The sequence below is a fragment of the Brassica napus genome, chromosome C3 (genome assembly GCF_020379485.1).
Source record: "Brassica napus cultivar Da-Ae chromosome C3, Da-Ae, whole genome shotgun sequence".
NCBI lineage: Eukaryota > Viridiplantae > Streptophyta > Magnoliopsida > Brassicales > Brassicaceae > Brassica > Brassica napus.
The window spans coordinates 36550262-36567425 of NC_063446.1; the positions used below are offsets into that span (position 1 = coordinate 36550262).

Genomic DNA, 17164 nt, shown 5'->3' on the forward strand with positions numbered 1-17164 from the left:
AACTACTATTTTTTATTTTTTATTTTTTACCTTTTTATTTTAAACCCATAATATAACTTGACAATATTTTGTTTCATTTTCTAAAAGATATCGAATTTGAAATAATGAAATCTTATTGGTTGGTGAGCCCAAGAATAACTCTTCACGTGGTAACCAATTTTTCTGCAATTGGTTATATACGGTAACCAATTTTTTCTTATATAATTTTTGATCCGTGCGGATGCACGGATGTTTACTTTATCTTTTATATAAATATATATTTATTGTAAGTAGACAATGTTATATATTTTCTATTAAACGTTATTTTGTTTTTCTTATAAGTATAATATAATATTCCATATATTATTTTTATCAAAATATGTTGCTATTTATTTTTCATGTCACTATTATATATCATATATGTGTCATCAGATAATTAATGTATTTTATACATACCATCATATAAGTACTCATATAATTAATTGTATTTTATACGTACCATCATATAAATAATCATATATATTATATATTTTAAAAATTGATGTGAAATATAATAACCATAATTTAATTTGGTGTTTGAAATTAGACTTTGTATTGTATTTTTCTTATATATATATTTAAAGCATTTTTTATAATGGTTATTAGAAAAAAATTTAGTAAAAATCAATTTCTAAATATATGTATATTTTTGAATCATTTTTGATATAAATCAATTTTAAATTAATATTTTGATTTGAAATATGTATATAAAGTTTAAATTTTGTTTTATGATTATTTTTGACAAAAGATATTTTTAGGTAATTAGCTTGGGATATTTTCATATATTTTAAAGCTGGCCCAAATATATAGTTTCTTATAGTATAATGAACTTCTAATAACTTTTTTAATAACATAAGTGTTACTCTTTTTACTTAATATAATGTTATCTATGTTTTCAAATAATATTATATTTTTTTACTGCTATCTATGTTTCCAAACACTTCCTAAAAATACTTCTACTTTAATAAGATAGAATTTCCTTCGTCAATGATCATTGAGGAAGAAGAATCCAACTGTCATTTGATTTCTATACGCAAAGTTAATTAAAAAAATTTTGGATATAAATATTTTTTAAAAAAATATAGATATATTAATTAAACCTCTAAATGGATATAAATATTTGATCACCATAATTAGGAATGTCAAACAGGTTTATCCGTCACGTCCCGTCCCATACCGCAGCGGGCTCGTCTTCGAGCGGGTCACGGCGGGTCTGGTCCGCGCGGGCAGCGGTTGTTAAAATGGCTGACCAAACCCGTACCGCAAAACATATAGGTCTTTGGGGATCGGCCCGCGGGACATAGATTTACAACTGACATATGACTCCCGAACGCTTCAAGACATGATTCAGGACGCTTTATCAGTTTCATAACGCATCAATAAGTGAGTTTAGTCGAGGATTGAACAAGATAAAGCAATACACTTGTTAGTTGAAGATTTTAGTTGGATCAAAACACTAGTTTATTTACTTTTGTTAGACTCCAAACATTTTAAAAGTAAACAATATTTTAGTTGCTGAATCCAAATATTATAACTCATAAGTTCATAACAAATGCTTTAGTTTTTTGAATCCAAAATTAAATAAAACCAACACCAAATCAAAGATGCTAATCCCAAAAATAAATAAAAATAAAACACCAATCACACTTCTTATTCTTCATTTTTATCACCAACAAGCGACAAAAAGATGGATATTTCTCTTCTTCACCATCAACTTCATCTTCTGCAGATAAGAATAATAGAAATCAGTTAAAGATATATTGAAACCTAAAACTCCAAAATGTATGATAATGTGAACAAATACATATAGGCAAAAATACGAAGAACTCATGGCGGGAACTAGAACATCTTCTTCAGTGGAAAGTGAGTTTTCAAACTTCTTATGATGACTCGAAAAAGCTCCACCGGTGCAGATCGAAGGCGATTGGGAGACCGGAAGCATCATCGACCCTGAAACCACCATCACCGGAGCTACATAACGTCAAATCGCCTTCTCTCTCTCTCTCTCAATGTTTTAGGTGAAAACAAAAATTGGGACTTAGGGTTACGGGTCTTCAAAATCCTGCAGGTTAACCTATAGCCCATCCCACTTTCGACATGTCCTGTTTTGAACCCGTCCCGCGAGGCCCGCAATTTTGCAGGCTTACCAAATGGAGACCCAATCCCACCCTGCAGCAAACCTTTACGGGCAGGCCCGCGGTCCAGGTCCTTGATCGCCTACCCTAACCACAATACTACATGTTCAAGCAAATCACACAAAATCAATTGTAATAATTAAAAAGTGCTAGTGGATATTTTTAGGTCAAAATTGAGATGTAACATTTTCTTTTTATTAGTCGTGACAAGAAGTTAATATTCTTCAAATACGAAATTATTAGGTATATAATTCATAACTTGTATGCATGGCGTCCATTAACAGAATTATATTCCAACATAAAATATTATTTTTTATTAAATGTTTTATAGGAGTTAAATACATGAGCTTCTTTCAAATATGATTTGAAACTTGTGGATAGACACAAAAGTAGTGCCTTTTGAATTTTTATTAACCGTATTAATTTTAAAATTCAAATTATTCATGAACATACCATTATTATTTGTGTAAATGATTATTTTACTCAATAATCTTGATCTTTTATTTACCAAATTAACATTATCATCTGTACACTAGCCGCTATTAACAACCAATTTCAACATTTAAATGCACATAAAAATCAACAGTTACTTCTTCATATTCCATTTTTATACACATCAACATTTTTATCCAATTTCTCTCTTATTTCATCCAAAACTCCCAACTTTTGGATTTCAAAATTTGTAACCTTATTGGAATTACTCTAATTCATGATTATTGATTAATACTTCATATGTTTCATTATAAATGTCGTTTTAGGTTTCGGCACACGGATTAAGGAAACAATTAATTTTGTACATTTCCTATAGAAAAACACTATTACCTATACACTTAACCATATTTCAATCAATCTCTTGTTTATATTTGTTTTAGTGATACAAATATAAACAAGAGATTGAGAGTCGAGACTAAACCAGGGTCGGAAATTTAGAAGGCTAGAATACCAAAACACCTTAGATACTTTTTAAATACCAAAAATATGTTGGGTAATTGCATTCAATAACTACACAAACTTTAGTTAATTCTCTAGAACAATTTAAGAGCTATGATATGTTATACTCCCTCCGTTTAAAAAAAAAGCATATTCTAAAGAAAAAATTGTTTCAAAATAATATATATTTTATATTTTCAATACAATTTTTGTCAACTAATAATTAGAAATTGTGAAGTTCAAGAACATGAATTGCATTTTTTAAATTCTTATTGGTTTAAAATATAGAAAATATAAAATTACAAAAAACTATGCAGTTATACCTAAGTTTTAATATGTTTTATTAAAAAATGTGAAAAAATTAAAACATGTATTATTTTGGATGAAAATGCTCTCTAAAATATGGTCTCTAAAAATATGTTGGGTAACTGCGAGTTACATCTCTAAAAAGACTAATAACTAGCGAGTTATAACTATATTTTTAGTAAACTTTTTAGAATATGATAGTAAATTATACATCATTATTAAAGTAAAAATATTCAAATATGACATTAAATAATATAATAATAGAAATAGAAATTATATTTTACAAATTTTAAAATATTATTTATTTCTACTTTTTATAATTACAAAATTATTATAATAAAAAGGATTTTCAGATTTTTACAACTTTTTTAAAAAAATTATAATTTTAATTGTAATATTATTAGCTTTTTCTATATCCAGTTGTACTTTTTGATAATTACACAAATTTTATATTAATTTTTTATTAATTTTATAAAATTTTAATTAATATATTCTATCCAAAATAAATAGATAAAAATCTATCTAAATTATAATTTTAAATATATACATATCTATTCTTAAATATAATTTAAAATAAGCAAAAGATAATTGTTTTATTTATTTTAATTTTATGTTCAATTAAGTCAAAATTTGTATTAAAATATTAGTAAGAAGATAATAAATTAAGTTTATAATTTGTATTAAATTTATATCGATTTTTAAATATAATTTTATAATTTAAAGCATTCGAGGAGAAAAGAAGTTTCAAATAAAGTGTGCGTCGTATTATACAATTACATGTGTGTTGGTCTCGTCTCTATGAGCCAATTAAAGACTATATTAAGCAGAGCAGGAGCCCTTCTACTCGGATCCGCTCTCTCCGCGTCTGCTCTAAACGCGCCGTCTCTATCCTCCTCAGCCGCCATGGAAACTCACAAAACCAAGGTCTGCATCGTCGGAAGCGGCCCCGCAGCGCACACGGCGGCGATCTACGCGGCCAGGGCGGAGCTCAAGCCTCTCCTCTTCGAAGGATGGATGGCCAACGACATCGCTCCCGGCGGCCAGCTAACCACCACCACCGACGTCGAGAACTTCCCCGGCTTCCCGGAAGGCATCCTCGGCATCGACATCGTCGAGAAGTTCCGGAAGCAGTCGGAGCGATTCGGCACCAAGATCTTCACGGAGACGGTCAACAAGGTCGATTTCTCCTCGAGGCCGTTCAAGCTCTTCACCGACTCGAGGACCGTGCTCGCCGACTCCGTGATCATCTCCACCGGAGCTGTGGCCAAACGGCTGAGCTTCGCTGGATCCGGCGAAGGCGCCGGTGGTTTCTGGAACCGAGGGATCTCGGCTTGCGCTGTGTGCGACGGCGCTGCTCCGATCTTCAGGAACAAGCCTCTGGTGGTCATCGGCGGCGGAGATTCGGCGATGGAGGAGGCGAATTTCTTGACAAAGTATGGATCTAAGGTTTACATTATCCATAGGAGGGATACGTTTAGGGCGTCGAAGATTATGCAGCAGAGGGCGTTGTCGAACCCTAAGATTGAAGTGATTTGGAACTCTTCGGTGGTGGAGGCGTATGGAGATGAGGATGGGAAGGGGGTTCTTGGTGGTTTGAAGGTGAAGAACGTTGTTACTGGTGTTGTGTCGGATTTGAAGGTGTCTGGGTTGTTTTTTGCTATTGGGCATGAGCCGGCGACCAAGTTTTTGGATGGGCAGCTTCAGCTTGATGAAGATGGGTATGTGGTGACCAAGCCTGGTACCACGAAGACGAGCGTGGTTGGTGTTTTCGCTGCTGGAGATGTGCAGGACAAGAAGTATAGGCAGGCTATTACAGCTGCAGGAACTGGTTTGTTTTTCCTACTTCTCTATTTATTGTTTAAGGAACCCTTTTTTAGCTTTTTGAAATCATTAGCTTTTTATGATGAAACCCTTTCATGTGCTCAACGTGCCTTGCTTTGTTTACCATTTTATTTGTGAGACCATTTTAAGTGGTATTTTGTTGAAGTGAACAATTCTTTTTTAATTGTTTGATTGCTCTGTTCAAAATGAGTTGGGTTTTTGAAAGGCATTAGCTTTTTATGGTGGAACCCTTTCATGTTCTCAAAGTGTGTGGCTTTGTATATCATTCGGTTGAGACCTGATTTGTGTTTGCTATAGAGTGTTCATGTGGTTAAAGTCATTAGCTTCTTATGGTGGAACCCTTTCATGTTCTCTAAGTGCCTGCCTTTGTCTGTATATCATTTGATTAACTCAAGTAAGTAGTTTGAGACATGATTTGTGTTTGCTATATAGTGGTCATGTGGTGTGTGGTTGAAGGGTATCGTCTTTCATACTCACACTCTTTGGTAGACTAATAGTGGTCATTAGTTGTTCTTTAGAATCCTGCAAGTTAAATTGAACTGTTTAGATTTGTTATCTTGATGTTCTCTTGTTACAAAGAAAAAAATCAGATATATTTAGCTCTTTGCACGGTATGGTGTGTGGTTCTTTGAACTCTAACTAAGATGTAATCAGATTGTTCTCTAGTGGCTACTTGGTTCTATGAAACCCAATTTGACCTTTCTCGACAGTGATTACCTTCAAATGTTTTCTTTTTCTCACATTGATACATGACTCTGATGACAACTAATGGATGTTGCAGGGTGCATGGCCGCTTTGGATGCAGAGCATTACTTACAGGAGATTGGATCTCAGGAGGGTAAGAGTGATTAGAGAAGATGTAGGACAAGGACCGAGCTATTTCACCAATAAATGGTCTTAAAAACAATAATATGTGAGGGATTTTGAGTAGACTTTTGTTATGTGCGTTTGCAGTTGGAGCTGAGTCTGGATTGTGTGCCAAGTTGTAACACTTTTGTAGTCACACCTTCGACCCATTGTTCTTGGTTTATTCCTCAGGTGGGGACTTTTTAATTAATTTGATTATGTTTTTTATAGCTTCAACTTAATCAATGGATTGATGCAGTCTTAACGGATTGACAAACTATGAAATGGGTTTTTCTAGACTTTAATCCGGATTATAACAGACAAATAGAATACGAAGTCCTGTCAATAACTGTATGTAAGCTGCGCCCACTTTTTCAAGAAACTTTATAAATGGTGACTGATTCTTCATAGCTGATGATTCTTTGATTCATTCCTTATTACTCCCACCTTTGGTGAAGCACACACTCTCAAGATCTGCGTTCCTTCAAAAGCTGCTATCTCTCTCTATGTTATCATGTCTATTTAAAACGCATACATAAATACTCTCTCTCCATCTCTTAGTAGATATCTTGTGGCAGCTGGTGATGTATCTGAGAATAGCAAAAACGAATCTGAGCTACCACATAACGTTGAAAGGCTTGCACCAAATTTCATATCTTGTGTGTTCTTCTTTGCCATATTTCATACAATGATGCTTAGCAGACTTAAGGTACAAGAATCTAGTTAATGATCAAATCAATTTCTTATAAACAAGTTTGGTTACATGGATGCTTCTTAAATCTTAAGGCAGTGTTTTGTATCCGTGGGAAGAACTGATTACTTGACTCTGCGCCGCAGGGTCTCATCTCTGCGGGTTCAAAATCTTTCCCTTTTCTTCTTTCACGTTCTTAAATCTTTGATGTGTGATATTCTTGAACTGATTCAGGCTCATTTAGAATTAGCCCTGGGAAGAAGATTCATTTTCAAGCGATATATAAAAAGATCTCTTCAGGATGATTGCAAGTACAGCACAAACCAAGCATTGTTTGGACATCAATACCTACTGTGTTCGTAAGAGAATCTCTTTCTTCCTACGTATACAAAATTTCCAAGAAGATTTTGTGAATAAGAAGTCTTGTTGTTAGTGCAAGGTTCAGTCCGATGCTTTTAATTTGATTGCCCTCAATTGCTTCTTAATCTTATCCACACCGCCTTGTGTAATAAGTAGAACGCTTATTCAAACTCTTTCTATAGTAAAACACTAATTCAAAACTCTTAAATGTGTTTCATATTAAAGAAACGATTAAACATTTAAATACTAGTACTAAGTAAAATCAAAAGAAGCACTGACATAATTTAGTTAATATCTCATGAAGCAGGTGTCGACGTTTACTTGCGGTTCACGGTAAGGCTACGGCCACGAGAACTTTCAATTTTAGATATAGTTTCAGCTTCCTTCTGTTTTATAGCGTTTTCCAAACCTTCATATGAAGGCTTCAAAACCCAAAAAAAAAAAAAAAAAAACAATAAGACAATCAAACAGGTACCAGAAAAATCTTAAGAAATTATCCAAAAAAAGAAGAAGAAAAACCTTAGTGTGATCAGAGAAAGTAGGCCATGAGTCCAAAAATGCGGCATATTCTTTCTGACTTTCAATTAAGGCATCACGAAACATCTTATCTTCCTCATCTAACATCTTAAACATATAGTAATTTCACTACAAGAAAACAGGGGATTCTGATGGCCGAAATCGTCAGAAATTCGTCGAAATAAACCGATTCCGATGAATTTCTGACGAACCAATTCGTCGGTATCATTTTGTCGGAAAAAAGTATTCGTCGAAATTTCGTCAGACCTTCCGACGACTTTCTGACGAATACCGAGAAACGTCATTCTGACGAACTTCCGACGATATTCCGATGCGTACACACGAGACCAGAGTTCATCGGAAAAACTATATACTAACGGATCACGTTCCTCGGACTATACTGACGAACGTAGTCCTCGGAAAATACCGACGGACTATGGTTCGTCGGAAGGTCCCGACGGACTATGGTTCGTCGGAAGGTACCGACGGACAATGGTTCGTCGGAATTTTTCGAGGAACCTTCTTCCTCGGTATTTTCCAACGAACCATAGTCCGTCGGTATAGTTCGACGCCCTCAATTCGTCGGAATATATCAATTTTAAATACGAATTAATTTTGCATTTTTATATATTTTTTATATTAAAAATTAATTAATAAATAAATAAAATCTGAAATTTAAAACTAATAATATTATAGAATTTAAATTCATACAAACCGAAATAGAAAAAAACATTCAGAAAGTTTGAAATTCATACAAACCGAAATAGAAAAAAAAACATTCAGAAAGTTTTAAAAAGCAGAAAAAACTAAGAACTCGAAGACATCAACCGATCTAGCTTCTGCATTATCTCGGTGTTGAACTTCTTCTGGGATGCCAGCTCAGCAAGGATAGTGGCATTCTCCGAACGGATAGTGGCATTCTCAGAAAGGATAGTGGTGTTCTGCTCCTCCAATGCCCCAATCCGTTCATCTTTGTCATGTAGCTCCTCGAGAATCATGGGATCGGCATACGGAGCTTGCGAAGAAGATGCCGGATACGAAGAAGCACGGCGGGCCAACCCAACTAAACGGCCTCCTTTCCTTTTAGGAACCGCCTACAAAAATATTTAAAGTTAGTAAATAGGGACAAATTAGTAATCGACATTATGAAAAAAAATATTAATTAAAAAAATTACCTTTTCAACCATCTCATTTATTTGCAATAGGGACAAGTTGGTTGAAGCTCACGTAGAATCGCCGTCATCAAAGAGAAGCTGAGATTGAGATGCTATTTCAGCTTCCACCAAATCAACGACACCTTTAATCACGAGGTCTTGAATTTGACCCGTCTTCTTGTTAGTGCGAGCCACCTTAATGAGTTGGAGACGATCAACGGGATTATCGTCATTTGCTTCGATCTAAAAAACCGCCATTATTAGCCAAAGAATATATAAAATATTTATTTAAAAAATATAAAGATAAATAATAATAAAAAACTTACAAGTTCATCCTCCTTAGTAGACATAGAGCAAGCGCCGAGGTTGTGCACATACATACCTTTCCCGCCACGATCGCTCTTCCGGTTCTTGGAGTTCCTAGAAGACGTCTCTGCAGTTTCTTCCTTCTCCTAATGAGCTATCAACTGCTCCCACACCGTCGCGTTGATGAACCGTGGCCTCTTGTTCTTCTGCTGAACTGTCTTCCACGCGTTCATCTGCTTTGTATAAGAGTCCTAGCCTTTTCGTTGAATTTCTTACGGACTGTTTCCGTGAGATCGGAGTGCCAGTTGAACTCTTGTTACAAAAAAAACATAATTTAATAAGTAAATATATTAAAAAAATGTAAATTCTTTAAAAAAATGAAGAGTTACTACCGCAAACTGACGAAACCACAACTCTCGTTCGTCGGAAGGGATCACACTCCACTTTGAATATCCAAAACGGAGTATTGAGTACATCATCTGGTTGATGCTCCTGCTAATGTCATTTCTCGACTTGGTGAACCTTTAAAAAAAATACAAGTGAGCAAGTTAATTAATGGAAAAAAACATAATGCTACAAATAAAAAAAATACTAACCAAGTGCTATGTCCTCGTCGTGGGTTGGATTGGAGAACCGGGAGATGCTCTCGACCTGGTTGTTGAACCAATAGATCAACTGGCATGACCCCCGGATCCTGTTGAGCAGCAGCGGGAGGGGTAGCGGGAGCTGGAGCAGGAGGGGCAGCGGGAGCTGGAGCGGGAGGGGCAGCGGGAGCTGGAGCGGGAGCTGGAGCGGGAATATATGCGGGAACCGAGTTTTGTTCGTGAGACGATCCTGATGCACGGGAACTGCTCACCGAACTACGTCGAAGACGGGCTGCGGGGCGGGGTTCATCCTCGGACCTAAAAAAAAAATTAATACATTCAAAAATCTTTTCAAATCATTTCTATTTTTAATGTTTTCATTTATATATTTACAAAAGGTTTTATAAATGTTTTAAAAAAACTATTAAACCTTTTATTATACATAGTTTATTACTGGAAACTTATAAAAATTATAAAAATTTTAAAATTTTTTATTATACATGATTTATATATATATATATATATATATATATATATATATATATATATGTATACAAAATTATAAAAAAATTATAAATATAGAAAAATGTTGTTAAATATTTTAAAAAAATTTTAAAAATGTTTTATTATACATAGTTTATTACTGGAAACTTGAAAAACGTTTTTAAAAATCAAAAAACGTTTTAAAAATAGTAAAACGTTTTGAATTTCAACAAAAACACAAAATAATTCCAAAAAAAAACTAAAACAACAATCCAAACAACAATCCTAACTTATATATCCTAAACTATCCATTCAATCCTAAAATTTTCTATCAAACAACCTAAGATCCGAGATCTAACTTCCAAAACCCTAATAAATTGAGATAAAACAAGGTTGGGATGATTCTTACATGATTTGGGGTTTGGGGAAGAGATATGAGGGAGATAAGAGGATTCGCCGGTGATGGGAGCTCGAGAATGGTCGGAATCGCCGTGAAAGGGAGAGAAATCGCGGAGAGGATTGAGAGAGAGGCGGAGGCGGAAATAACGAAGAAGGAAGAAGAAGGATAATTATATTTAATGTTTCCGACGGACACGGGTTCGTCAGTATTCCGTCGGGATAATTAAATATATACCAATTGGCGATTCGCGAAAATTTTCACGCGGTTTGGTTTTCCCGGGTAAATTGAAATTCCGACGGAATTGGTGTCCGTCAGTATATTCCGACGGAATACTGACGACCTTTTCCGACGGAATTCCGACGACTTAGTGTTTAGGGTGTTGATTACAAGTTTCTAAATGCAAAATCCAAATCTTTGATAATATATATAGTATTTGCATAAAGATTTAACAATATACCGACAACATTCCGACGAACTTGTACTATACTAAACACTTATTATGTGTTATTTTCATAGTTTTGGCATCTAAATTTATAGATTTTTATGTTTGAAATTTTTTAGAAACACATGTCGTCGGTATATTCCGACGAATTACCGAGGACATTTCCAAACTTCAATGAAACCCTTTGTCGTCGCTATATCTTTGTCGTCGCTATGTCGTAGGTATTTTGCAAGGGATTTCCGACGGACCAATAAAAAAAACTAATTAGAATCTTCAGAATCTTCAGAATCTTCATCAAACTCCTCAACCTCAGCTTCTGGCTCCGAATGTACAACAGCATCAAGTCCAAACACAGTCAAATTCTCAACGAGTTCAACATTTGCCAAATCTTCAACTGCCTGGGCGTTGCTGGTAGACTCTGGTAGCAATGGTTCATCATCATCAGAAGTTCCATCTACTCGTCCTCTTGGGTTGATTTGCGTTACAGTAACCTATGGATCGTCTCTGTACGTCACCCGAGGGTAACTGATGTAGCACACCTATACATATCAGTTATACAAGTATTAGTAAAACATATAACATTAATTAATTATATTGGTAAAAAATTATGAATAGATTGACATACCTGATCAGCTTACGAACCAAGAATGAAGGGATCATAATATTGAAGATTCCGCCGCGAATGAACTGATGTAACACCAAACGCATCAATCATCACTCCTCTATCTGGGGTGGTGTCATACTTATCACAATAGAATACTACACAACGCAATCCAACCATTCCAGGAAATTGGATTTCCAATATTTCTTTTGTGTTGCCGTAGTAGACATCGTCACCGGAAGAAGATGAAACACCAGCATCATATGTTGTCTTAGAATGACCTTTCCTTGTGAATGCATATCCTCGCGTACAAAATTTTGGATATGATTTGACCACATAGTTTGGTTCCTGCACAAATTCGCGTATCCAATCATCGAACACAAAACCTCTGGCCAAACCATCATTCACCTATAAATTAAAAACATATATGATTGAAAAGTTAATTAGTTTACATTAAATTTAAACTACTCATTTGCATAGGGTAATATGATATATGACTCACATAACTACGAAGCCATACAGCAAATCCGTTATCTCTAAGTTGTTGAAGCTCATCTTCTGTTGCATGCCTGTGAGTCATACGCAACTCCGCCATATATACACTATATACAAAAAATATTATCAATATGAAATAAATTTATTGAATATTAATCTAACAGTAAATGAATAAATATTTTTACATCTCATATTGTAGAACATCTTCACAGTTGGTGAGCAAATATGTTTGCAAATGAGCGTGCTCAGTGTCCGTAAGCCTCCGCTTCGTGAATTTTCCACTAAGTCGTCCTATTTCCTTGAACATGCTTGGGACAGTAACATGATATGTTGCTTTCTCCCCTCTGTCATCATGCCGAGCAGGTCTTCGGTGTTTTGTATGCACTTCTGGTGGAAAATAATTTTCAGCAAAGATTGCAGTTTCTTCACTAATCACCTGTGCCACTATAGATCCTTCCACCCTGCTTTGATTTTTGACCATCTTCTTCAGATGATGGATATAACGCTCAAAAATATAAATCCATATGTACTGCACAGGACCACCAAGTTCCAATTCTCTTGCGAGATGAATAGCAAGATGTTCCATTACATCAAAGAATGATGGAGGAAATATCTTCTCAAGGTTGCACATGCTGACTGGTGCGTTTGTCTTCAAATTATTAATACCCTCTTCAGTCACTACTCTGCTGCATAAGTCGCGGAAGAAAACACTTATCCCTACATAGATAAAAGACATAATTTTCATAAGTATTAAGTTTATTTAAGCATAATTGTTAAATATAAAAATAAATTAAATTGTAAAAATATAAGATACCTGCAATTGCTTCATGAACGTTACGTGGCAATAATGCTGAAAAAGCAAACGGAATGAGGCGCTGCATAATTACATGACAATCATGACTCTTCAAGCCAGTAAACTTTCCTTCGCTTCTATCAACACAGTTCCCCAAATTTGATGCATATCCGTCAGGAAATTTCATTTTATTTGTAATCTAATCAAAGAACTCTTCTTTTCTAGCACCATCCAGCCGATAAATGGGAAAAGGGGCTGTACCGTTTTCATCAACGTGAAGTTCAGAACGATCACAGATATCGACTAAATCCAACATTGACTTCAAATTATCCTTCATTTTACCTTGGATGTTAAGGACTGTGTTCATCAGATTGTCGAAGAAGTTCTTCTCAATATGCATGACATCTAAATTATGCCGCAATAGATGACTCTCCCAATATGGCAGATCCCAGAAAATACTCTTTTTGTGCCAGTTATACTCTTTTTGTGCCAGTTATGTAGCTCTCCAACCGTACTGACTCGAATGTTTTCATGTCCACCTACATCTGGCGTCCTTTCTGCATCAAAATACCTAAACTGCTTCAACAAATCTTTCCCACTAACTTCCTCAGGTGGACCATCAAACATCTGCTTGTTCTTCGTAAACGAAGTCTTACTCTTGCGGTATGGATGATCAGGTGGTAGAAATCGTCTGTGACAGTCAAACCAACACGTTTTCCTTCCGTTCTTTAGTTGGAAAGCATATGTGTCATCTTGACAATATGGACATGATAGCCTCCCATGTGTTGTCCATCCAGATAACATACCATATGCTAGAAAGTCACTTATTGTCCACATAAGTACTGCCCGCATCTAAAAGTTTTCTTTGCACGAAACATCGTATGTCTCAAAATCATGCGCCCATAGTTGTTGCAAATCATATATCAGTGGTTGAAGAAACACATCTAGTGATCTTTTAGGATGATCTGGCCCGGAGACGAGAATTGAGAGAAACAAAAACTCTTGTCGCATGCACAAGCCCGGCCGTAAGTTGTACGGTGTCACAATAACTGGCCATAGAGAATACTGTCTTCCATGCTTTCCAAATGGGCTGAAACCATCAGTAGATAATCCAAGATAAACATTTCTTCTCTCTTCCGCAAATTCTGGATATGTTGACTGGAAATATTTCCAAGCCTTCGCATCTGAAGGATGTCTAATCTCCCCATTTGTGGAATGCTCTGCATGCTATCTCATTGCTTTTGCTGTGCGCTCACACTGATACAGCCTCTTCAATCTTTCCGTCAAAGGCAAATACCACATTCTTTTGAACGGGATCGGAACTCTTCCCCTCGTCTCCTGATAACGAGGTTTCCCACAAAATTTGCATACATTCCGTGTCTCATCCGCTCTCCAGTAGATCATGCAGTTGTCAATACATACATCTATCACTTCGTACGGTAGTTGAAGACCGGCAACAAGTTTCTGAACCTCGTAGTATGAACCCGGTGCAAAGTTATCCTCAGGTAGAATACCTTTGACAAAATCAGTAATCGCATCCATACATTCTTCAGCCAAATTATAGTCTGTCTTAATACCCATTAATCTAGTTGCAGATGATAAGACTGAATGACCATCTCTACAATTTTGATACAAAGGTTGTTTTCCTGCATCCAACATGTCAAAAAATCTCCTAGATTCGGGATTTGGTTCTTCCCCTCTATAATGATCATGTACCATCTGCTCAGTACCTACACCATAATCTATATCCGTTCTAGATTCTTCTAACCTAACATCAGGCTGAAGTTCACTAACAGGCTGAGGTTCGTTAGTACTATCATATTCATAACCAGTTTCCCCATGAAGGTACCAAACTTTATAATTACGTGAAAACCCTTTCATATACAAACGAGTCCAAACATCAAATTCTTTTATAACCTTATTATTATTGCAAGTAGAGCAGGGACATCTTAACATACCACTTTTTGCATCCGGTTGCTGTTGAACAAGCCTCATGAATTCTCCAATCCCTTGAACGTATTCTTTCGTAAGCAAATTGGTGTTGGGATCCAAATGAAGTTTATCCATCCACGAACGATAATAAGCTCCTGAAGACATGATTTTCACGGAATTGTTATGACTAAAGAGAATGAAGAGAGAATGAAGTGTGAATGAGTTGAATGAGGAGGGGTTGCATTTATAGGAAATTGCTTACGACCATCCGACGACTTTCCGACGGAATTCCGACGGATGTAAAGTAGTCCGTCGGAATACCGTCGGTATTTTCCAATCTCAAACGGCTATAAAACGGTCATATATATTTGTCGGCAACGGTCACATGGTTCGTCGGAAATTCGTCGGAAAATTTCGACTGAATACCGACGACGGTAACGGTTATATCTGTTAATCGGAATGTCGTCGGAAGTTCGTCGGTATATTCCGACAAATTTCCGACGATTACAACGGTTATATGTTTTATCGGAATGTCGTTGAAAAGTCGTCGGAAAATTCCGACGAGCCATATTTCCTCGGATATTCGTCGGAAATGGCCGACGGAATTCCGACGACTTCAATTTTTTTGTTTTCGTCAGAAATTGGTCGGAAATCCGTCACAAACGTCCGACGACATTGAAGTCCATCGGAACCTCCGTCGGAATTCGGCGTGTTTTCTTGTAGTGTTTGACGGCAAAAAAAACTGAGTCAGTGTTTCAGAATAAAACAGATGAATGAATGATTTATAAACTCACCATAGCAACAGAAGGAGGATTAACCGGAGCAGCATTACGATCCATGTTACCAGAGCTAACAATGCCGGGGATTTGTACAAGACTGCGGCGAAAGAAGAATTAGGTTTCGAGTATTATTTTCTTGACAATATTTTCGTCATCTGTTATGAAGATATTTTTTCTCTGGTCCATTTAAACAGTGGGCCTGTTTAAATGACATAAATTTTAGCTTTTTCAAAAATATTTAAGTTACCCGCAAAAAATTATTGAAGCTAACGCCTAACGTGCACCAATTAAAAATATTTATAATTTTGTCCATTCTTTAATTTCTTTTATGAGAAAACTGTTTTCAGAAATTATGATTTCAAATTCGAAAACTATAACTCTATCTTTTTAGGTTGGACATGAAATTTGGTTGGAAATTTTACTCCAAAAAACAAAATTAAAAGTGAAACTTTTACACCTTTTAATATTTCCTCATATTTTTTGTCTTATTGTTTGGATCATCTTCGATGATAATTTTAAGAAAAAAACATATTACTTCCTCCGTATCACTTTAAGCGGTGTTTAGAGAAAAAAATTTTATTTCAAAATAATTGATATTCTTTTTATTTTAGGTAGAATTTAATATCATTTGAACTTTATGACCAATTACAAAATACTGAACTTTTTTTTATTGGTTTAATTAGTTTTATTTATTAATATTTTTATGTAATCAAAATAAATTATATAGAATTTTGTGTTTTCTTAATCTATGTGCAAAAACTTTAAAAACCATTTAAAGTGATACAAAGGAAGTACTAAAAATTAAGAAAATTTATCTCTATTATTTTGAAAAAACTAAATTTATGTATAAATAAAGAGTTGGCTAAAATAAAATTATAATTAGAGTATTATTAGAATTAATAGTAAGCAGTAATAATATAATATAATTTGAAATACTCTTTTTGAAGATAGAAATGGAAGTAATTATTAGAGAAATGTAATTTTGTGTTAAACTCATTTCGAAAGAAAATTTGAAGGTAACCACTAATACCATCTATCTGCTTGTAAATCAATTGTTCTGTTATTTTCTTAATTAATGATCCGGTTAGTGTACACTACTAGGCCTATACACTAGTTTATACATTTGACTACCGGAAACAAGATTTTTTTCTCCTTTCTCGAAATTTTTGCTTTTAACAAAATAGTACAGTTACTGAAGAAAAATATCCCAATAAATACTTTTAAAGTCGCTAATTTCAATAATTAACTATTAGAAAATGGTAGTTGGTTGCAAGAAAGGAAAAAAATATATATATGCTTTGCCAATAGCAGTAGTTGATGTTTCGCTAATTTCATTGTAGTGGTGGTGGTGGATCACTCGTATAAAATATAAAAACACACACTCTTTTATGAGAAAAGAATGCATAGAAAACCGGATAAAGTGGAAAGAACGTGACACACTGACATACGCCGAGTTTATAGATAAGTGATCGAGAGTGACTCACCTTCTTCATTCTCCTTCAATTTTTTTAATTACTCATGGAGTATTATACTAATTCATGTTTTTTTAAT

General features: G+C 35.0%; 1 protein-coding gene and 1 long non-coding RNA gene across 2 annotated transcripts; one reads left to right on the forward strand and one right to left on the reverse strand.

Annotated features, from left to right (window-relative positions):
* Positions 1-4144: 4144 nt before the first annotated feature.
* On the forward strand, positions 4145-6307 carry LOC106447044 (thioredoxin reductase 2-like). Its single transcript, XM_013888889.3, has 2 exons — positions 4145-5217; positions 6013-6307. Exons 1-2 carry the CDS (start codon positions 4167-4169, stop codon positions 6081-6083), a joined length of 1122 nt encoding a protein of 373 aa, XP_013744343.2. The 5' UTR covers positions 4145-4166; the 3' UTR covers positions 6084-6307.
* A 357-nt stretch (positions 6308-6664) lies between these two features.
* Positions 6665-16038, reverse strand: LOC125583740. The gene is made up of 3 exons (XR_007320826.1): positions 15629-16038; positions 7648-7752; positions 6665-7537 (listed from the first exon to the last, which is right to left on the reverse strand). It is a non-coding gene; the product is annotated as an uncharacterized LOC125583740 (long non-coding RNA).
* Between the last annotated feature and the right edge of the window lie 1126 nt (positions 16039-17164).

Excerpts from the sequence above, each read along its gene's own strand:
- LOC106447044 (XM_013888889.3), top strand. The coding sequence starts at position 4,167 with ATGTGTGTTGGTCTCGTCTCTATGAGCCAATTAAAGACTATATTAAGC. Across the intron at positions 5,218-6,012 it reads TATTACAGCTGCAGGAACTG|GGTGCATGGCCGCTTTGGAT; the intron begins GTTTGTTTTTCC and ends TGGATGTTGCAG.